Source organism: Sporothrix brasiliensis (assembly GCF_000820605.1).
Source record: "Sporothrix brasiliensis 5110 chromosome Unknown Cont16, whole genome shotgun sequence".
In the NCBI taxonomy this organism is placed as follows: domain Eukaryota; kingdom Fungi; phylum Ascomycota; class Sordariomycetes; order Ophiostomatales; family Ophiostomataceae; genus Sporothrix; species Sporothrix brasiliensis.
This window is the reverse complement of record NW_024467135.1, coordinates 1,014,489-1,035,993: the sequence shown is the minus strand read 5'-3', so window position 1 is coordinate 1,035,993 and position 21,505 is coordinate 1,014,489. Positions and strand designations below refer to the sequence as shown.

Below are 21,505 nucleotides of genomic sequence, written 5' to 3'. Positions count from 1 at the left end.
GCTCGCGACAAGGGGAGTACCAGTTGGGAACGTTCACCAACGTCATTACACCGAGTAAGCTGCCCTGCTCCTCGGGGCTTTAGTTTCCCTTGTCTCCCGCGACCATGGCCTCGAGAATCTGCTTGCCCTCCTGGGCGTCGGCTTCGTCCCACGGCTTGAGACCGTACGACTGCATAAAGGCTGTCCAACCGCCGTACGACTTGACAATCGTCCGCTCAGCCGGCGTCAGCGGCGGTTCTCGACGAATGTTAGCTTTTGCCGTTGGTGAGGGGGCGCACTGGACAAAAATCATTGCCTATTGCCTTGACTCACGAAGAGCGTCGGATGCAGGCATCGCGTCAAGAGTAGTATCAAGTGACTTCAAAGGGTTTTCTTGGATGGATTGGAAGCTTGCCTCGAGTCGTGCAGATGGTGAGGATGAAGCGGATGTGACTGCTGCGAAAGTTGAGGTCGCCAAAATGTTTTTGGGATATGCGGGGAGGAAGATTACTTTGGATGCTGGTGCCGGCGGGCAAAGTGGATACCGGTAGTCTTGTCTGATCAATACAAAACGGGCAAGAACAACAAAAAGTAAACACCGAAGCGTAAACACACCAGTTGAGGAAGCTGCGACTGTGATGCCAGGACAACATCAAAGCTCAGCCCAATATACCACCCGAAAACCTCATTGGGAATTTTCTTCTTTGGACGTGCACCTGTGCCGTCCCTGCTCCAGCCTGCTTAGCGGATGTGCTCGCATGTGCTCCCAGGTGCTCCCTGTGCCCGCTGTGCCCGTTGTGCCCGCTGTGTTTGCTGTGCCTGCTGTACCTTTATGGCTGTTCTATCGCAAGCCGGCGCAGCCACAGAACCTTGTTCTCGACCACCATCTTGCAGTTTGAGAAGCCGGAACTGTATAACTCACAACGTTATCGAGGTGGTATTAGGCTGGGACTCTTATCTCCCTGCATAAAGAGGCAACCCGTTCCTCTCATCTCTTTTATCACCTCAGCCACCTGCCGCTCCTCTTCGCCTCTCTTACTTTCCTTTTATTATATTATTATTTGTTACAAAGACGCACTTATCCCGGAGGGCAAGAGGTCTCTGCGAGATGATTAGGCTAGGGGAGGGCTCGTTTTGGTAAAACAGTGATGAGGTGTAATAGCTGAGTAATATTAATAGTATGAGGGAAGCGGTGGTTGTATATAAAGAGGGTATAGAGGATAAACGTTTATGTAGATATTAATTTTAAATAATCGGTAGCGATTGGGTCTCATTTTCTTAAAGAGGCAGACATCAGTTCCTTATATATCCAGCTAGTCTCATTCGTATCTCATGCCGTTGTCTCATTCCCCGTATAAGATAGCCCCCATCTTATACGTATCTCATACGCCTTTCTCATTCCTGGTATGAGATAACTTTCCTGCTTCCTAATTGGTCCCGTGTTCTAAAAGGTGCCATGGCGCCTTTTAGCCACACCTGCGACACCCTGGCCGTACATTAGATTCGTCGGTCTGTTGGCTTGCAGTGCTGGGGGCGACAGCGTTGGTGGGTTTGGTCCTGGCCGCCGGGACCGACACTGTGGTTGTGGTGGCGGCGGCACAATGGACGGCAGTCAGGCCACAGGAGAAAAGGGTAGGCTTCATGGTGGGATCGGGGGACGGTCGGAGATGGAGGACGGTCAGCAGATGGGGCACGGAATTCAAGTGAGCAGTGAGCAGTATTGAGCGGTGGCAAAGACAATCACAGACAAATCACAAACAACCAGACAAGCTGACACCAGACAGACTAAAACTGGCTACTTGTCTGAGATCCGACGGGCCATGGCCTTTGTTTTATCGTGGTCGGTGCTGTGGCTGGACTGCCTTTTCCTGCCAAGTGGTTGTACTCCGTCTGTCGTCATCGTCAACAGCCCTACAAAATCCCGTTCCGCGAGCATCACTGCGGGGAGTGACGGATCGTCACTTGGATACCAGTCGCCTGTCATCGCGGAGGTCGCGGCTCGCAGCCTTCGTGGACGTCGTCGTCACTGCGGCCGGTGTGGGTTCCCGTATGGCCGTTAAGCGAGCCCACTAGCGGCGGCAGTGCCAAGACGGGATCGGCAGCTGTGTTTTAGTGGTTTGCGGGGACGGACCAACCGAACAAAATCAGACAAGCCGAAGACGAGGGACACACACTGACCCTCGCCGGGTATATAGTCTGTCAGTCCGCATTTGAGGGCATTCGTCATTTCTTTCTGCCCCTTCCCCTTGTGCCTGTCCACTCGGCCCACGACGTCCACGACGGTTGCCCTCTAATGCGGTCGTACACGCTTGCTTCGATACTGAATTGGGATGAAGAGGATAAAGACGATGAAGGCCATGCCTTTTCTTGACATAAAGTAGAGCTAAAAAGAAAAAAAAGATAAAAAATAAAAATAAAATACAGGCCACTCTTCCTTCATTAAATTAACTAAACAGCCAGTCCCTCCCCATCCCATCCCATTCACCCCCTTCCTCTCCCCCCCTACTCACAGTACCAGCTGCTGGCCTTGTTAATGTCCAGACGGCTGTTACACTTGACCGCCTGCGGGTAGGGACACAGCGGCCGCTGCCGCAGCACGCCGGACAGCGGTTTGGTGGGCGTGTTCCTCGTGGTGGCGATGATCTGCGCGGACGCCTGGCAGCGCTCGGTCCACTCCATGAGCGCGAGCAGGGCGTCGTGCTTGGCGTTAGTAAAGCCGGGCACGGACTAGTAGTTGGTGCCGAGTAGATTGGTTTGGAACTCCGACAAAAGTACGTACGTAGGAGGAAGTCAACAAATAAATATAAACAAACGAAGAAGAAGTCTATAAAGTACCATAAACATCGTATCTACTCTCCCATTATATTTACTCTCTTATCGTATCTACTCTCTTATCGTACTCTCCTATCGTATCTACTCTCTTATCGTATCTACTCTCTTATCGTATCTACTCTCCTTCTCTCGATCCAATTGCCGGGCCGGATTGTCAAGGCGATGCTAACTTTCGGAATGTGGAGGTCACCCGTCGTCGTAGGTGGAGGCCCGATGTACGGGCCCCGTAACGACTCCGTACCGATGAAGTGTGGGGATGCAAACTTGCCTACACATACTGCCAGCCATTGTCTACCAGCACCTGCATCTCGTTTATAATGCACTGCCGTCCGTCTTCTTTGTTGCAGCTGCCTGTCCGCTGCCACGCGCGCACGCGCGCATCCACAATGCGTTCCTGGAACCAGGTCGTCGATGTCCACCGGCGCAGCCGATTTGCCCACAGCCCCCGAGCAATGTCCGAGATAGACAGCGACGATTTTGCGTCTCCTTTTTCCTTACAGGCCTTGTTATTGTACGCCACCTGCACGTGAGGATTTAGCCAGACGCCCTTCTTTTTAAAGAGCCGGTTGTCCACGTGCACTAAATAACACTTGGATACTTTTAAGTACGATGCTGTTAAACCGTCCGGTAGCCCGCGGAACTATAAACGTTGTTCTTAAAACGCCCGTGCGTCCATCGCCACCATGCCGTTCCAGCAGCTTTACACCGGCACCGGTGGGCCACGCACGACCGCCTCGCGCGACTACCGTGCGCGGAACCACGGCCAGCGGAGCATCAGCGGTGCATGCCCGTCGCTGTCGATAACTCGGGAACTAAGAATCTTTTATTAAAAGATAATTTTAATAATTTTAATAATTTTAATATTAGTTATAGTTAAATAACGGTAAAGGAGACTCTTGTCTGGCCCCTCCAGTCCTCCGGCTTGTGGCCTGGTTACGGGGTTTCGCTAGAAACCACCGAGTCACATGACCCGCAAAAGCCCAGCCTCACTTGGTTGCCCAGCCAACCCATCTCCCAACACTCGTCACATCCAGCTTGGCACATCCACGCCGCATCTAGCACCCACATTCGACGACACATCGCACTGAGGACCGCACGCCGACGTCCCTCGATCCTGAACATTCATCATGATCTCAGACACGGACGGAGCCTTCAGCCAAGAAGTCCTTCGCCTTCGCGAGGAGTACCAACGCCGGCGCCAGGCATCCAATCTCTGCCCTCCCGCGGGCCAACCCGTCCTTGACATGGAACTTACCCACGGCGAGACGCCAACCACGAGCATCTGGTACGAAGACGGTACCCCGCTCGGTCGCTACGTTCGGCTCTTCGACCTCCCTGGCACCCTCTCCGGCGACATCCTCCGCCTCAACCGCGACCTCCCTTCCCTGCCCGGCCACTTCGAAATCGAAGGCGACGTCATCCGGCCCCTGGAAATCTGTCCCAACCACCCTGACCCCCGTGAAGACGACTTGGAAGACACCACCGACCTGATCAGCCTGCTCCCTGTGATTGACGTCGACGCCTCCAACCACTTTGTGAAGAAACCCAAATACCGCTCCGAAATCACCAACCTCCTCCGCCTCCAAGGCGGCTCATGCCCCGGCACCCGCTGCTCCCCGCACCTCATCCACCTCCTCGGCGCTTCCGCGACTGGCGACCTCGTCTTCGAAAAGCTCGCCACCCGCGGCCCTACCCTCGGGCGCGTCTCAACCCTGGCCACGTACAAGCGCTGGCTGCTGCATCTGCTCGACGGCTTGGCCGCGATGCACGCCGCGGGCATCGTGCACCGCGACCTGCGCGTCGACAACCTGCTCTTTGGGGAGGGCGGGGAGAGGCTGGTCGTGTGTGATCTGGAGGGGCGATGGGGACAGAGGGTCGCGCCCGAGGTCGCGTGGGAGGGGAGTCCGGAGGGTTCGGGGTGGAGTGAGCGATCGGATGTGTATGATGTGGGCGTGTGCATCAAGGGCATGGTGTATGCGAATGCGCCCATCACCCCACAGGTGGAGTGGCCCGTTCCGGAGCCGCTGCGCCAAGTGGTGGAGGCGTGCATGCAGGAGTCACCGGCGGCAAGGCCAACAGTGGGGGAGCTGAGAGAGATGGTGGAGGCGATCGAGGTTGCCTGAGTGATGCGTCGGCGGTAGGGGGGATGCTGATCATCTTTTGTGAAAAGACAAAGGAGCTGCTCTAGCTACTAAACCACCTCAGCCAGGCTCGGTGGCTCATCAGCGTCTGGGACGCAATGGCAAAAAAAGCGAGCAGCTACCCTGTCCACTTTCACATACGCCGACACTTTGTTCTAATGAGAAGGGGGTAAGTCATTCGTGAAAACGGGATGGAAATGTACTCCGTAAATACTACTTACCCAGATGTTGCTGATTCTATGGCGGATCTGCGCTCAGGTAGGGCAGATGATTCCTTTTGAGGCCATTACCCTTGCAAGTCGGGCAAGTAGGAGGATCCATCTTTTCCTGAACAAGAACTAGAAAGGAGATGTATAGTTTGCTTCAAGATGACTTTACGTTACCTGGTAATGATTGAAGTCAGTCTGGCTGCTGCGTAAGGCAATCTTTGCCCCTATTCGCTGGCAAGTTGATGTTCTTAGGGAGTAAGGGGGAAGAACGGACGAACAGACAAGGGCACAATGCCCAGGCTTAGGCTACTTTCAAGTACATTTTTGTAATCTGCCTGACATTTCGATTCGTCTCCGGCGACAGACGCCGTAGACAGTGGGCGTGGTGAGCTCATTGCCAGTGGATAGACGGTTGCAGGTAGATAGTGGTTGATTGTTGTTGATGGAAGGCTGTCGGTGGAAGGTTGTCAATGGATGGTGACGATGGACGGGATGGGAACGCACAGGTTTTGTTCAAGTTTTGTTCAGGTTTTGTTGATGCATGAAAATAAGCAAGAAGCAAAAAGCAAAAAGCAAAAAGCAAACGTGGTTGGCACCATAGTGCAGCACACAGAGTGTCTTGTGCGATGGCAAAGGGCTACAATAACACAAGGTTAAAAGGTCAAAATTACAAAATACTAAGCAGGCTGGAGCAGGCTTGGCACAGGAGCACGTCCAAAGAAGAAAATTCAGAGAGGTTTTTTGTGTTGTATATTGGGTTGCCCAGATACGTCGTGCATGAGGGGAGGACACGACACGACACGAAGATGGTGCTGATGATGATGCTACCATATGAAGCTGCCCTAGAAGCTTGGTGGCCCGAGCGATAGCGAGGGTCACAGCGACGATATTCTCAACACAGCCTAGACAGCTACGTAGGTAAAGCTCCTCCTCCACTCGTGGTCATCTGCCGTCGCGAACGACTCGATAGCTGCACGCAAACGTACGCGCCTGTTGGTTCTCTCTTGGTTCCGACGTTGCTCCTGCATGAAGTGAGGGGAAGACAAGACAATCCGGGGCAACCGTGATCACCAAGACGTACTTTACGCCTCTCAAGGCTACCTTGATACCACCCTCGGCCGCCCTCTTGGCGCGTCCGGACGGCCAGACAGGATGAAACTCGGGCATCGCTCGGGATCCGGCGTTGTGATATTCAGCATGGAACGTGAGATTGTTGGTGATCGTGTCTTGTCTTGTTTGTGGCGTCCTTTTACATCTTTTCACGGTTCGTCACCTCCTCTTCTTGTTTGTTCTCCTCTCGACGCCTCCTCTCGTTGCCTCCTCTTCGGCACAACTCAGCCGGCTTTGCATTACTTGCGCATGTCGACTGGGCCCCGACGGCATCCGGCATCCGGCAGATATGTCTTTGCATCTTCCCCCGCAGTTGCGTGCCGTCCGGCGAGGTCTCTTTTGTGTCCGGGCCGTCCGGGCTACGGCCGTTCAGTGTAGCGTGCGGTGAGCGACTGTGTATCGACACCTCTGTTTCTACCTCTTTGCACCATCTTTCCCCTCTTCATTCTCCTCCTTCGCTCTCATCTTCACCGAGTCCGTTGTGCATCGGATGACACCACGAAACCTGTCAAAAGGGCAATGGAGATGCACCGGGCGGTAGATGAGAGGGCGGGGAAGACGTCAAGGAAGAGGTGAAGACCAACAGGCAAGGCAACGGCCAAAACAACAAGTGAATTCGATGGCCGAGTTGACAAGCCGTCGACAGCCATCAGCAATACCACTACGAGTGTAAAATGTGTATAAATAAGTCCCTTCGTCCTGTCAACTGGGCTTGTCTTTTTTTTTTTTCTTTCCCACCCAGAAAGCAGGCTCTCTTGGCCTTGCCTGTTGACACTGCACCTTTCATATCTTGAACTGACTGCACTTGACCACCGTCATCATGAGTCTCCCCGACGAATATGGCATTATTGTTTGCGGCGGCGGCAGCTGCGGCTGCGTCGTGGCGGGCCGGCTGGCGAACCTCGACCACAACCTCAAGGTGCTCCTCGTCGAGGCCGGTGAGAGCAACCTCAACAACCCCTGGGTCTTCCGGCCGGGCATCTACCCGCGCGAAACATGAAACTTGACTCCAAGACGGCGTCCTTTTACGAGTCGCGGCCCTCCAAGTGGCTCGCCGGGCGCAAGGCGGTCGTGCCCTGTGCCCACATCCTGGGCGGCGGCTCGTCCATCAACTTAATGATGTACACGCGCCCTTGTAGCAATGTATGAGTGTATGAAACAGGTGCTGCTTGTATCACGACGTTAGAAAACAACCAGATATAGTTGTATTTATTTTATACCCTTTATTAAGTTGCGCTTTCAGATTTGTCATGTCTCATATTAAAAGTATGAGTTTGATTTCTCTTGACATTATCATAACTATAACAAGCCAATTAGATTCTAGAATGAGCACAACTGATTTGCACTTGCCGTAGAGAACCACAAACGACAAAAAGAGTAGGCGCCCGTCACAGCAACAAACGGAAGGAACGGCATCCAGGAAGGTGCAAACTGCGTTACCCCTTCTCAATCATCTTCTGACGTCCATAGAACTGAATCTTCGAATTGACTCCCCTACAAACGACGCTGCACCCTCTTGGCACCCAGTATGATGGTCTTGACCATCATGTACTCCTCAATGCCGTATTTGCTGCCCTCCTGACCAAACCCGCTTGACTTGACACCGCCGAATAGCGCCGCCGCATCGCTGATGACGCGCGTGTTGAGGCCAGCTATACCAGCGTCCAGCGGCCGAGCCACCCGCCTCGCCCGATGCACGTCTCGGCTGAAGACGTATGCGGCCTGGCCAAACTCCGTGCCATTTGCGAGATCGAGCACCTCGGCCTCGGTCATGAACCGAAAGACACCGGCCACAGGACCGAATGTCTCTTCCAATGCGATGCGCATGTCAGACATGACGTCGGTCAAGACGGTGGGCTGAACAAAGGAGGCCGTCGTGCCATGGGCCGTCACACAGGCGCCGTCCATGTGCCCCTTCTCGATGAAGAGAAAAGCATCGTTGAGCTGCACGTTGTTGTCAGTGAACAATCACTCATTGAATGTAGTGGCATACTCACATGCCTCGGATAAAACAGGATGTGAAGTCATGGTGACGATCCAATCTATGCCAGCTCAATACGTATACTCTCAACGCCGCACCGAGTGCTTCACGGGTAGTATTTCCGTCTAGTATGAGCACCAGGCACTTCCACGGACAAGATGACAAACGTCGGCTCAGAACCACGGGCCCCAAACGTCTGGCAACAGCGGCCGTCGGCGGACACCATCGACGATTCTACTGCTCATTTCTTTATTTCCGTCTCCAGCGGGGAGGAGGTCATGGTCACATTTCCCCAATAGTTAGTTGGCGTTGGCGCCGTCTTCCCGTCGGCAACCAAAGCCTCCCGATCTCCCCGATATGGCAGGGCTGGTTTAAGCCGCCATCTCCACAGCCATTGGAGATCAATATCAACTCAGTAAATCGTATAACAACGACAGGGTCACTGTTGACCGAAAAGAGGGAAACAAATCGAGGCTGTTGACCTACGGGACTTCAATGCTCGGTCAAATAGGAGACTGTGAGCAGTTGTGAAGGTCGTGTAACCATGTCGCACACCGCCCTTTCAGCCACCCTCGCATTGTATTCCGTATTAGAACTTCAGGTCGCAAAATCGTCCTTACAGGCGCGGGGCAGGCATGTGCTGTTCATGAGTTGTCGGTGCGGACGAAGCCTCGGAGTGTTATAACCATAGGTGGACTTGCACATTGTCGTTCTCGGGACTTGTGTGTTTGTTTCCGCTGCACCCTGGGGAGCACTAAAATACGTGACAGGCGGCGACAGGTAGTAATCGACTCCCTGTGGAGTGTTAAAATCGCACTAAAATTATTCCGCTCCACTATTTCATTGTTTTTATGAGACAACTCACAAACATTATAATGAGACAAGAACTGAGCTGGACACCATTTTCTGTGTGCGAGTCGACTACCGCGTCGACTGTTAAGTCTATCCATAATACATTAGGGAACGACTCTGCCTACCATCTGAGTCATTGCCCTCATACCATACAATTTCGCCTCACTACCTCTGCAGTGATCATGAATCTCATGTTGTCAGTCGAGTCTGGGGACAATGACGCCTTCTACAGGATACAGCGAGCTGATCGGGGGATCGTCTACGTCGCCGTCTTTGGTGAAGACTTTCTTCCCGGGCACGCCCGTAACCACGGCCCCACGGTCCTGGCCGAACTGGAGAAACTGGACGAGTGGAACACGCCCTGGACGACCCTCACGATCCATGTGGGCAAGGGAACGACGCGCTGCGACCTCGACAGGACCCCTGTCCCCTCCGTTCCCAAGACGTATCTTCTCGACGAATACCCCGTCTACCGCTTTGAAAGCCTCCGCCTTGTTCGCAAGCACAAGTCGCGCACCTCCGAGGTCGAGATCGACGGCAATGTGTACTTTCTCAAGATTGCACGTTTTCCCCACGAGATCCCATATGTCATCCAAGAACTCCAGAGCTATCATGGCCTGATAGACTGCCCTGTCACCGCCAAGCTCGTCGGCTATGTGTACGAGACACACGCGGACCGCGTCATTGGCTTCTTGGCGGGAAAGCTCGAGGGGCGCGTTCCCAATCTCGGCGATCTGGAGGCGTGCAAGACCGCGCTCGATACCCTTCACCACTACCTGATCCATGGCGACCTTGTCAAGTACAACATTGTGGTAACGCAGCAAGGACCCAAATTTATCGATTTTGAAGATTCGGTGCTTCAGGGTACAGATGCCTGGAGCAGCAGTGCCCGAGACGCGGAGACGAAGATTCTAGAAGCTAAACTAGCCGACGAGTCGGGAGCCGGCCGTCCTTGGTAGTTAAAGTCCATGCTGGCCCTTCGCTAACCACGAGAATCATACCCATTCCATGTGTTCGTTAATGATAATAACACTCGGCGCATGCATGCGTACTCGTCTTTTCTTCCACTCTATCGAGAACACTGCACTGGCCTCCCTTTTTTTCATGCTCCGGGCACTTTACAAATTCGCTGTTCTTATCATGGCCACAAGTGTAGTGAATATAAAATTGCGTGCAGGTACTGCGCTGGTAGGACATCGTAGACAGAGGCTTTGACTCGTTATGCTTGTGCTGTGTGAATATACACAATCTACAGGTATGTTGTCAGCAAAGGCAAACCCCATGTTCCCAGCGGAATCCTACTTACGAGCGTTGTAACAGCAGTATCTAAATTGTATTGCCACGTTGTGGAGATGTGCACTATTTGGAGATAAAAGCATCTCAACATGAGAAGAAACATGAAGTATGCTCCGGTCCATAGTTGCCTCAAATGCCCCGCGGCTTACCCCGCCCGTGTCGGCCGCCACGGTACACTTGAAGAAGACGAGCATGTCACGTTTGGTTTATGGCCCCCACGATCACGCAAGCTGCACAGAGGCAATGCATGACCTCGTGGTGGCTGAGATTTCTATATGCCCAGGAAACGACGAACGATTGTGGCTAAGCCATGCGACACTCGTCGGCAGGCGATGAGCCAATCCCATGGCCTCGTATGGCATCCTCTAATGAGGGCATTTGATTGTTGTCTGAAAGACGGATAGGTTGCTGGGCGTAATTCGTCCCATATGGATTGCAGAGTGATTGGTGCGTATGGGGCGGACTGATACGCCGCATGATTATCCTTTATCGAAAACTGCTCCGTTTTCCTGTGGCTCTGTGTTCGTTATGTATAGTATTTGTTCAAACAGTCTTCAACATGGAGCGGTTTACGAGCAAAAGCCCCGGTCCGCCAAACTGGTGAGACCCAAGCACCGACATAAGTGCTCCCCACAAACAGGTCTATACGAAAGCGTCTTGGGACGAAATGATAAGAAGCAAGTCGAGGCCATCAGGAAGCAGGCACAGGCGTGTCTGGAGCAGATTCTGGCCGGCTGGGAATATAGGCAGAAATGTGTCAACAATCCAAGCGGTGGCTAGAAACGAATTCCTGTCTCTTCTACGGTTGCTACCTATCTCATATCTGTGTTTGTGCCCCCCACAGTTGTCTTCTCTGGCTTCACCAGGCCGACGGAGACTCCTGGCTCTTTCGCGTACACGCGCAGGCCGACGATGCAGACGGCATTCCACGGCGAGTCGTCGTCGTCGGCGTGGCTGTCGTCGTCACTTTGCTTGTCGCTCTTGTCGTTCTTGTCGCCGCCCCTGTCGTCGCCCTCGACAAACGGCCATCCTTTCTTACCCATGGTCTTGCGCAGATCGATGGCAACGATTTCGCCGTCGCTGTCGTCCAGTATGTCGTCGCTGTCGTCGGCGTCGAGCTCGCTGTCGGAAAAGCTGGGTTCGGGAAAGGCCACTGGTTCGGGGCCGGGGTCGACGTCGGGGAGGGCCTTACCGTCCTTAACGTCCTTGCTGTCCTCGCCGTCCTTGCTGTCCTTGTCCTTGTCCTGGTCAACCCTGTCGTCCTTCTCCGTCTCCTTCACGGCCACGTCGTGCATCTGTTTCTCGCGCCGCAGTCGAAACTCTTCTCGCGCCGCCACCCACGCCACGCGCGCCGCGCGCAGCCGCGTCAGCTCCGCCTTGTGCCACGCTCTGCGCGCCCGCACCCTCGCCACGTTGCGCACCCGTCGGTCTTCCAGCCGCTGGTCTTCGTCGACGACATCGCCTCCCTTGGCGTGCGCCGCATCGTACTGCTGCCCGACCTGCCGCAGCTTGGCCGGGTTGGTCTCGGCCGTCATGCGCACCACGGCCGCCTCTGCCAGCCTGCGCCGGTCCCGTCGGGCCGTGATGTGCGGGCGCACCGTGTACCGCCCAGCGGCGGGAAGAACGACCTCGCAGCTGACAGACCGCGTCTCCTGGGCGTTGGGCGCATGGGCGCTGGCGAGGACCGTTCCGTCGGCCGACTGCAGGACAAAGCGCAGCGTGAACGTGTACTGCCCGCGCAGGCCGCGGTAGTAGCGGTCGTCGAGCTGGGACAGGACGACCACCACGAGCCCGGCCGCCTCCACGTCGACGGCAAAGGTCGTGTCCGCGTAGCCGGCGACCCAGCCAACACGCAACGACGTCCACAGCGGCGCCGCCGCCGTCCACGCGTCGTCCAGCAGGCGCGTTCGGTGCAGGTAGCCAAACGTCGCCAGCACGTCCTCAAAGGCCATCCAGAACACGCCGTCGTCGCCAAACGTGTGGCCTAGCGTCTTGAGCCAGTACGGCGTCCACTCCTTGGCGCCGTCCGCCCAGGGCCCGTGCCAGGCGCCCATGTGCGTGGCCTCGTGGCGGTGGCCCCAGGGGTTGCGGATCTGGACGAGGCGGACCGTCGCGGCGCCGTCCTCCGAGGGGGCCTCGACCGCCCGCAGCACCGAGTAGCAGTGGTTGACGGCGAGGCCGTTGTGGTTGGCGCCGGCGCATCCACAGCCCATGACCGACAGGCCAAACACAAAGTCGCTGTTGCGCCCGCCGCCGTCGTCGCCAATCCCGCCCGCCTCACCCGCCAGCTCCCGCCACAGCCGGTCCTTGTCCAGCACGCGGCTCGCCGGTATGGTCGTGCTGACGCCGCCCGTCAGGTCCTCCATGCCCTCGCTGCACCAGCCGCCCGCCAGCGCGCCGTAGTCGCCGTGCGCCTTGGCAAACGCCTTCTCCAGCAGCGGCAGCCACGTCTCGTTGGCGTCGGCGCACCGCGCAAACGACAGCGCCTCCGACCCGCGCTGGAACCGCTGCCGGTGGTCGCGCGCGCGCTGGCCCGACGCGTCGTACGTCTCGGCGCGGAAGTCCGCGTGGTGCACGTACAGCTGGTCGTCGACCACCACGGGCGTCCACGCGCCGTCGCGCACAAACACAAAGCCGTAGACGCCGCACCGCTCGTCGCGGGCCACGCACACGCGGCGCATCAGGTCCGTGCGGTGCGCCATCGTTGCCACGGCGGCGATCCACCAGCAGTCGCCCACGCGGCCCTGCTGCACGTCGGACGACGAGAAGCCGCTGTCCTCGCTGCGCTCGCTTGTCTTTCTGTCCTCGCTGCGCTCGCTTGTCTTTCTGTCCTCGCTGCGCTCGCTTGTCTTTCTGTCCTCGCTGCGCTCGCTTGTCTTTCTGTCCTCGCTGCGCTCGCTTGTCTTTCTGTCCTCGCTGCGCTCGCTTGTCTTTCTGTCCTCGCTGCGCTCGCTGGTGTCCTCACTCCGCTCGCGTCCGTTCTTGACAAACACCGGCTTCTCAAAGATCCAGTCCACGCGATGCACCGCCGGCGGTGTGTGCAGTGGATGCAGCGCATTCTCTTCCCCGCCGTCCGCCGCGCGCCGCCGCACCAGGCCGCGCAGACAGTTCTGGTTGGGGTCGTCCTCCAAGTTGAACTCGGGGTCCGTGAACTTTTCATTCGTGCGGTGGCACGCGCTGACGATGCGGGCCACGGCGGCACGGCAAGCCGCTGCGGCAGCCTCATAGGATGTCGTCGGCGTTGGCGACGGCTCTGCGGGCGTCGACGGAGCCGACACAGCCGCCCATGATGAGACCGACGAGGTCGAGGAAGTCGATGAGGAGGACGAGGCTGCGGGCGTGCTCACATCTGCAACACCCGCCACCGTCGCGGCAGTCCATCCCACGACATCCTGGGCAGGCTGCAGGCCCCACTGCTCGTACAGTCGCCGCGGGAATATCGACGTGATCCTGCCCGGCTTCCGTGCGTGGAAGGCCGACCAGAAATCAGAAATGCCCTTTTGCGGCGACTCGTGCCGGTTTGTCTTGCTGCGGATCGCCGTCGTCGTGAACTTGGTGGCGATGAGTGCCGACGTGGATGAGGGCGTGTTGGTGGGCTTGTCGGAGCGCGTGGCCCCGACGGTGTAGTTGTCGGCCATTTTAAATATGTGGGCTGCAAAACAGAAAGGTAAGAGGCGGACGATGAAGGTGGTATCACGACAACAGAAACAGGCACCTCTGTCCAGACACGGGGAAAGAGTATCGAGTATCGAGCAGCGAGTATGCCGAGCAACGTCTGGAAAGACGCTGGGAAGACGTCAAATATATTGTCGCATGTCCAGATGCATCGACCACACGTCAGCAGGCGAAATAGCTCTCCCCTTGCAGCTCTGTACCCCTGACTACTCGTTGGCGGTGCATCGACGACTGCCGGCACCATGCAGTACCGAGATGAACACAGAGCAGAGCACAAGCAGGGCACAGAAAACAGCAATTTCAATACGCGAAATCACCCGTCGTCCCTCATATGCGAGATCGACCATGCCATCAAACGACAGGCAGACAAACCAATGACAAACGGCGTCGACCGGGACACAGCATCCAGGATCTGAGATGACAAGCTGTGCAGAGAAGTCAAGCGACTGGTCGACGGGCGTTGGAATCCGCAAAGAGTATGGTCATTGTCACATCCTCACATCCTCACCGCCCACAAACGATCCATACGACGTGCTCGCCGTCCCCAAGTCCCGTCTCACCGCTGCCGTGGCCCATCAAGGTCGCCATCAGGGTTCTCGTTTTGGCCTTGTGTCGGTTTATCCTCGTCCCCATCGCCCTACTGCAGGTCCACAGGCCCGGCTAGGCAGTGATCCGAGCCGTGGTACCCTCTCTAGCCACTCTCTCATTTATTTCTGTCGTCTCGCATCACATAGGACAAATGCGCTGTCTGTGGTCCGTGTCCATGTCGTGTATATCCACATTGTGATGGCCGAGACGGCCGAAGTCACGTCTTCAGCGACGTTGGGCATTCGTCATTTGGCAAAGAAATCATGATATCGTCTTATACACGTGTCCTGCAAAGACAAAATAATACTATTAGATTCATACAGCGAAGAGGACCGCTCCGTCACAGCAAACATCGTACTATCTGGCCTTCCACGGACCGTCACATCCACCCACCAACCTACACACGAACAATCACGCTCAGGACGCCGTGTGCCGGGACCGCAGCAGCCGTCACGTCGCCGCGCGCGTCGACCGTCACCGCCACCGGCTCCAAGTCCCGCGTCTCGTCCGTCGCCCAGGCCTCGGCCGAGACGGCATTCGCGACGCGGCTGCGCACGCTGATGGACACGTCCACGGCGCCGTCGTTGATGGCGACGACGGACACGCTGCCGTCGGCGTTGTGGAACGCAACCGTGCGCAGCGGCGACGCGCCCTTGGCCACGCAGCCGTCGACGCCCGTCGTCTTGACGGCGACACGCACGGCGCCCGGCCGCGCCGCCCGGCTGAACTGCGCAAACGCCCAGAGCCGCTTGGCCACGGTGTAGGTGCCCGCCGCGAGGTCGACGAGCACGAGCTTCTCGTTGTTGTTGCCGTTGGTCTGCGTGTCCTGCGTGGCCACCCACCACAAGAAGGCGCTCAGATTGCCCGTCGTCAGCCCCGTGTGGAGGTGCTGCGCCCACGTCAGCCCGTCGCCTTTCAGCGCGTCGGTGTCGTTGGCGGCGGCCGCGGCGGCGTTGAACCAGGTCGTCGACCAGTTGCCGCCGAGGTCGGCGTACTCGGACATCCACGCGTGCTGCGGCTGCTGCGGCCGCGTCGGCAGCGGCGCGTCGACCTTGGAGGTGTAGAGGTGCGTCGTGAACACGTCGACGAGCGGCGCGGCGTCGGCGTCGCGCAGAATGGCGTCCGACATGTTGCGCTGCGTGGCCCAGCCCGTGGCGTCGCAGCAGGCGATGTGCACCTGCTTCTCGAGGCCGTGCGCGGCCAGCACCGCGTGCAGAATCTTGATGAAGTCGGCCGCCATCGCGCCGTCCATCAGCATCGAGGCATAGGCAGTCCTGCATGATGTGAGACTCGGTGACGCGTTGCCATCGGATGTGGGGAGACAACAGAAAACAGAAAAACTCACGTCAAGTCGGGCTCATTCAAAAAGCCAAGGTGTGTAATGTGGATGCCGTGCTCCTGTTGAAGAGTCAGCGCGCGTCACCCTTGCCTGGAAAACAACCGCACGTCGTTCCACCCACCTTGTACAGCTGCACGTTCTCCACGAGGTACTCGGCATACGCCTTGCGCCAGTCGCCCGAGGCACACACCGGCGCGCCCGGGCTGCCGCACAGGTACCCGCCGCCCGCATCGTCGCTGTTGTTCTTCATGAATCCGGGCGCCGACCACGCGTCCGCGTAAAACGTCTTGACCCCGTACGCCGCCGCCTGCTGCGCCACCCAGAACTGGCCCGAGTCGCGGCCGTCCCACACGTAGTGCGGCGCCCCCGCGGGCCCGCCGGCCGGTGCGTCGGGCTCGATCGTGTTCATCCAGTCCTGCGTGCTGTTGGGGCTGCTGCCGATGCCGTTGCGCAGAATCGAGAAGCCGACGCCCGACGTCGCGTTGAACAGCAGGTCCACCAGCGCGGCCCGCGTGGCCTCGGGCAGGTCGATGATTTGGTGCGCGCGCTGGAACGCCTCGCTGAACCCGAACCCGTCAATCGTCTGGTACGTCGTGGCCGTGTCGACCGTCAGCCGGAAACCGTCCGCCGGCGCGGGGGCCGCAGAAACTACGGCCGCCAGGCCGGCAACAACAAGAGTGGACAGCGTGTGCATACTGATGGTGGGCCGTGATAGGGCGTGGTGAAAGCAACAGTCATCATAACAATGACGAGCAAGTGGCGGTGATTGTCCGTTTTATCTCACAAGAAGCATGTCCAACACTGTCCATACTCTCGGATCGTCATTTATTCGGCCCCCTTTTTTTTCAGGAAACCAGTTAGCTCCGCGAACCTTTTGTTTATTTTTGTCCGTCTGTCGTCGACCACGCAATTTCTCGTGCGACGGCTAAATTTGCGGGCAAAGAAGACAGCTGCAATTTACTGCATCCAGACAAACGTGTGCTCGCTACCATTCGTCGGACCCCCGTCGACCCAGGCACAATCATATGTACCTGCAGCCTGTCCCGTCTTGTGTGTCCTTTCTGAGTGGCTGTGGTCGCCGGATCAATCCCTTTGGGCGGAGAACGTGCCACTCGTCCCGCCGATCAGCAAACACCAAACCACCAAAATAAACCACAAAGAACGTGGCAGGATGGCGGTGACGAATGCTCTTGATTGCATGTCTGTTGGATGGATGACGGGAAGCGGGCGAGGACATGTGTTGAGATGAGTCGGGTCGACGTCCACACAATATCAAACCATCATAAGACGTCTCTTCGTTTCCGGGAAGAAGGCTAGACTGCACAGACGTCGCTTGGATTGTCGCATGCTGTCCCGTCTTGCCTTATACAATCAATCTAGATTCGGGTGGACACCGATACGAAAGTGCTGCGTGCAACATATAGTCCATGGAAATCCTGATAACGACGACAATACGCGCCACTGTTCTGCATCTCGCACATAGTACCTGCATAAGTCAGAATGCACCGTAGCCAATCAATCAACCAATCCGCATGCGTCTCTCAGGGGACACCGATCCTGCTTACATAAAATCCAATCCACTGTTACATGTATCCTCGTCACAAAGTGCACGTACAGAGCGTCGCGAGGTTTACGTTGGCCGGCATTCCAACATCCCATTCACAATGTCGCCACTTCTGTCTCGTCACCTCCAGTCGGCGCTTGGGCGTAGCTACAGGCCTTGCGGACCATGTCGGACGTATGTGTCATTTAGTACCTCGCTCAACAGAGGCACAACGCGCAGCATGTCCGAAGAAAACATAGCACGATATGCCTCGGGAGGCTTCCACCCGGTCCGCATCGGGGACAAGTTTGACAACGGAAAGTACCGTGTGCTACGAAAACTTGGGTTCGGGGTGTATTCGACTGTTTGGCTGGCTCACAATACACAGTACGTGACAGGATTTGTCGTGACTGTAGCCGATATAGACAAGTTGAATTAACTCGTTGTTTTTAGGACGAAGCAAATCGTCGCCCTCAAAATCTTGACAGCAGATACGTACGATGGCAAAAAGGACTCATACGAGCTTGCCATACTGGACTGCATCGTCAACAAACAGAAAGCATATCAAGGACAGCAAGAAAATCGAAAAGATCCGCGAGGTAAACATGTTCTTGGGCTCCTCGACACGTTCAAGCACGACGGTCCAAACGGCCAGCACGTATGTTTAGTATTCAAAGCCATGGGGCCAAACCTGAGCCAGCTCCGAGACTTGTTTCCGCGCCGCCGGCTTCCTGTACCCATGGCGAAGAATGTCGCACGGGACCTTGTGACGGCGCTCGCGTTTCTTCACGACGAATGCGGAGTTATCCACACGGGTGTGTCCCATACCAGCTCAAAGGTATATCGTGAGAAATGCGCGTACTAACCCATCAAGACATCAAACCGACAAACATTCTAGTCGAAACGGCCGAGACAAACGATATGTTCCAGCATGCGCCGCCTGACGTCTTCCAGCAACAATCGGCGCCACTACCGTCGCCGCACGACTACTACATGGCGTCGGAGCCAGTGGTTTCGGCGCACGAGGATCTGACAGCCGCAGCCGCTGTCTCAGGCATGTCATTCCGCCTCGCCGATTTCGGTACTGGTGCGTCCTGTCAACCCAGAAATCTCCCTCCGTACCATTGTGCATACACTCACCATCAAAAGCCTCTTGGACGACCAAGCACCTCTCCGAATGGATCCAGCCGGACAAGCTGCGGGCGCCCGAGGTCATTCTCGGTGCTGCCTGGGACAGCAAGGTCGACATTTGGAACTTGGGCCTCGTTGTGCGTATCAATATCGCCCGCGGACAATCACAAACACGTACTGACACTAACCGTGCTTGCAGATATGGGAGCTGACGACGGGCCAGCTGTGCTTCGACGGACAAGCCACCGCCACAGCCGCGTACTCGTCTGAGGCGCACCTGGCGCAGATGCAGGCGATCCTGGGGCGCATGCCCGACACGCTGCTGTCCCGTGCCAGCCGTCGTGACCGGCTCGAGAGCGGCATATCCTTCCCGTCGTTTGCGCTCGAGGATCTGTGCGCTGGCAGTGGTGCTTTTGGTGAGGGCGACGGAAGCAAAGACGACAGAGAGGCCTTTGTGGCCGTTGTGCGAAGCATGCTGGATCTGGAGCCGCACAACAGACCATGCGCGCGGGATCTGCTAGAATCCAGTTGGCTAAGAACAGCCAAGATAGAGTAGTGTTGACGTTGACGTCCAACGTTGCATGTTGATAATTCTCTTCCCTCTGTCTGTTTATATAGCAGTGTCGGAAGCAGATGACCTTTCCCAAATAGGCAATGTCATGGCTACGCACAGTCGGAGCGCAAAAGGCACAGTCGGAGCCCCTTGGAATGTCCCATGGGCCTCGTTAGAGGCTGTTGTTGACCTTGCCCACATCGTCGATAAGGACGTCATCTCGGGGAGAGGCGACCAGCAAAAGAATCATAACGGCAGCCGTATAGAGCATCAGACACAACTGCTGCAATGAGGCTCCTGTTGTCTTTTATGAGCTTTGGATCATTTCAGAATGGAGTACGTGATATTTGGATTCACATTTGCGTTGCTTTCATGCCCTCGTCACAGTGTTCTGGTACATCGCCATTTGGCGTCCGCGAAAGTGGGGCATGAAATCCCCAAAAATCCCCAAAAGCTTCACATAATATCCCTCACTGACAACTCCAACGACGCTTTGACATGCGCAGTCACACACGCCACAATGTCATCCAGTACGTCTAGCGTCGTGCAGCACCTCAAAGAGGTCCTATCCGGCACCACCACCGACCGCACCGCCCTCACCACCTCGGTGCTGCCCGCACTCCTCGACAGCATCGCCGCTGTCGCCTCGGCCCTCGGCGATGCGCACCACGTTGCCCTTGCCGGCGGCACCAACGCCTTTGGCGACGACCAGCTGAACGTCGATGTGATGGCCGAGAATCTGATTCGAGAAGCACTCGCTCGCTGCCCCACAGTCGCCACGGCCAGTTCCGAAGAGGACCCGACTGAACGGCCTATCTCGTCCGTGTCTGCGTCTTCGTCCGAGGTCTACACCGTGGCCTTTGATCCGCTCGACGGCAGCTCCATCATTGCGCCCAACTGGACCGTCGGCACCATTGCCGGCGTCTGGGACGGGGCCACCGCCATTGGCTCGCGCCCAGCCGACGCCCAGATTGCATCCGTGCTGGGTGTCTACGGGCCGCGCACGACCGCCCTCATCGCCCTGCGCGTTCCGGGCGCGGCCAAGCCCGTGTGCATCGACGTGGGCTATGCGGCGGCCACGGGCGTCTGGGAGCTTGTCCACCCCGAAGTGACGCTCGCCTCCGCCGCCGAGGCCCGCACAAAATACTTTGCCCCCGCCAACATCCGCTGTTCCGCCGAGCTCACCCCGTATGGCGACCTCATCGCCCACTACATCGCCAGCAAGTACACCCTGCGCTACGCCGGCGGGCTCGTCCCCGACCTCGTGCACATTCTCGTCAAGCGCCACGGCATCTACCTGTCGCCCGTCACCGCCGCCAGCAAGGCCAAGCTGCGCCGCCTCTACGAACTGTGTCCGGTGGCGCTGGTCCTCGAGACCGTGGGTGGCAAGGCCGTTGATCCCGTTTCGGGCGAGCCGGTGCTGGACACGCCGCTGGCCGACACAGACGAGCGGGGCGGCCTGGTATGCGGCACCGCCGAGGAGGTCGACAAGGCGATGGAGTGGTTGACGAGGTAATTCGTCTTGCAACGGTGTGGCAGAGGTGGACATCAACAACTGTACTAGAAGGGTCGGGCACAACAAGGATAGTCATATGATACACCACACACACATACACTTGCACGCTTAGTATTTGGGCCGAGCAGATCAACAACTATGAATATATATTCGTACTACTGCAAAAAAAAGGGGGTAGTAGAAATTGAATCACAATTTAAAAAGGAATATTGCATATAATGTGTTCGATATGTAAAAATAAATCGAGCTTTTATAAACCGCAATCTATCCTCAAACAAGAGTCAACTATGCTTCATTAACCTACCGATTGAACAACACATATAATCAAGGACAATATAGCCCCCTTACATTAAGCAAAATGCAATGCAACACGTCAATCCACAGGTTCCTCGTCGAACAAGGCGACGTGCATCTCAGGCATACTGTGGCGGTATCTGAATCCAAACAGAGTCACGTGCTCCGCTGTGTCATCTCGGTGACGCAAATGCGATCGCACGGACCAATGAGATGCTTCCGACTACGTCAAACCCAACCAGAGCTCCTGCCTCCGGCACGGACATCTGTTCTCAATGCTCTTTCCCAACTGGTCACCAGATGCACTTTCCCAACAGTTTATGAACATACGGAGCCTCTATCCATTATCTAATTGCATCATCTCACCAAAACGCTTTTCTCTTTCAATCTCCGTCACCATCACCATCGCATCAACATGACCCACAGCCTGTACGCTGTCCTCTTCATCTTTAGTGGTTAGTTTGTC

The 21,505-nt window shown here is 56.6% G+C and overlaps 10 protein-coding genes across 10 annotated transcripts; 5 read left to right on the top strand and 5 right to left on the bottom strand.

Annotated features, from left to right (window-relative positions):
* Window positions 1-79: 79 nt before the first annotated feature.
* Window positions 80-334, bottom strand: SPBR_04518 (uncharacterized protein; the record flags this gene model as incomplete). Its single annotated transcript, XM_040762801.1, has 2 exons — window positions 80-252; window positions 313-334. 2 exons carry the CDS (start codon window positions 332-334, stop codon window positions 80-82), a joined length of 195 nt encoding a protein of 64 aa, XP_040621568.1.
* Window positions 335-1,959: 1,625 nt separating this feature from the next.
* SPBR_09181 (uncharacterized protein) lies at window positions 1,960-2,658 on the bottom strand (the record flags this gene model as incomplete). Its single annotated transcript, XM_040767307.1, has 2 exons — window positions 1,960-2,081; window positions 2,490-2,658. 2 exons carry the CDS (start codon window positions 2,656-2,658, stop codon window positions 1,960-1,962), a joined length of 291 nt encoding a protein of 96 aa, XP_040621567.1.
* Window positions 2,659-3,938: 1,280 nt separating this feature from the next.
* On the top strand, window positions 3,939-4,934 carry SPBR_04350 (uncharacterized protein; the record flags this gene model as incomplete). Its single annotated transcript, XM_040762633.1, has 1 exon — window positions 3,939-4,934. One exon carries the CDS (start codon window positions 3,939-3,941, stop codon window positions 4,932-4,934), a length of 996 nt encoding a protein of 331 aa, XP_040621566.1.
* Window positions 4,935-7,091: 2,157 nt separating this feature from the next.
* SPBR_09188 (uncharacterized protein) lies at window positions 7,092-7,420 on the top strand (the record flags this gene model as incomplete). Its single annotated transcript, XM_040767314.1, has 2 exons — window positions 7,092-7,235; window positions 7,286-7,420. 2 exons carry the CDS (start codon window positions 7,092-7,094, stop codon window positions 7,418-7,420), a joined length of 279 nt encoding a protein of 92 aa, XP_040621565.1.
* Window positions 7,421-7,765: 345 nt separating this feature from the next.
* SPBR_04434 (uncharacterized protein) lies at window positions 7,766-8,478 on the bottom strand (the record flags this gene model as incomplete). Its single annotated transcript, XM_040762717.1, has 2 exons — window positions 7,766-8,215; window positions 8,416-8,478. The coding sequence occupies 2 exons, from the start codon at window positions 8,476-8,478 to the stop codon at window positions 7,766-7,768; spliced, it is 513 nt and encodes a 170-aa protein (XP_040621564.1).
* An 808-nt stretch (window positions 8,479-9,286) lies between these two features.
* On the top strand, window positions 9,287-10,063 carry SPBR_04421 (uncharacterized protein; the record flags this gene model as incomplete). Its single annotated transcript, XM_040762704.1, has 1 exon — window positions 9,287-10,063. One exon carries the CDS (start codon window positions 9,287-9,289, stop codon window positions 10,061-10,063), a length of 777 nt encoding a protein of 258 aa, XP_040621563.1.
* Window positions 10,064-11,212: 1,149 nt separating this feature from the next.
* Window positions 11,213-14,038, bottom strand: SPBR_04081 (uncharacterized protein; the record flags this gene model as incomplete). The annotated part of the gene is made up of 1 exon (XM_040762365.1): window positions 11,213-14,038. One exon carries the CDS (start codon window positions 14,036-14,038, stop codon window positions 11,213-11,215), a length of 2,826 nt encoding a protein of 941 aa, XP_040621562.1.
* A 1,022-nt stretch (window positions 14,039-15,060) lies between these two features.
* SPBR_04201 (cellulosome enzyme) lies at window positions 15,061-16,696 on the bottom strand (the record flags this gene model as incomplete). Its single annotated transcript, XM_040762484.1, has 3 exons — window positions 15,061-15,937; window positions 16,009-16,061; window positions 16,124-16,696. 3 exons carry the CDS (start codon window positions 16,694-16,696, stop codon window positions 15,061-15,063), a joined length of 1,503 nt encoding a protein of 500 aa, XP_040621561.1.
* A 1,090-nt stretch (window positions 16,697-17,786) lies between these two features.
* Window positions 17,787-19,232, top strand: SPBR_04241 (protein kinase domain-containing protein; the record flags this gene model as incomplete). Its single annotated transcript, XM_040762524.1, has 5 exons — window positions 17,787-17,932; window positions 17,999-18,360; window positions 18,420-18,632; window positions 18,695-18,813; window positions 18,876-19,232. 5 exons carry the CDS (start codon window positions 17,787-17,789, stop codon window positions 19,230-19,232), a joined length of 1,197 nt encoding a protein of 398 aa, XP_040621560.1.
* A 517-nt stretch (window positions 19,233-19,749) lies between these two features.
* Window positions 19,750-20,745, top strand: SPBR_04349 (sedoheptulose-bisphosphatase; the record flags this gene model as incomplete). The annotated part of the gene is made up of 1 exon (XM_040762632.1): window positions 19,750-20,745. The coding sequence occupies one exon, from the start codon at window positions 19,750-19,752 to the stop codon at window positions 20,743-20,745; it is 996 nt and encodes a 331-aa protein (XP_040621559.1).
* Window positions 20,746-21,505: the final 760 nt, after the last annotated feature.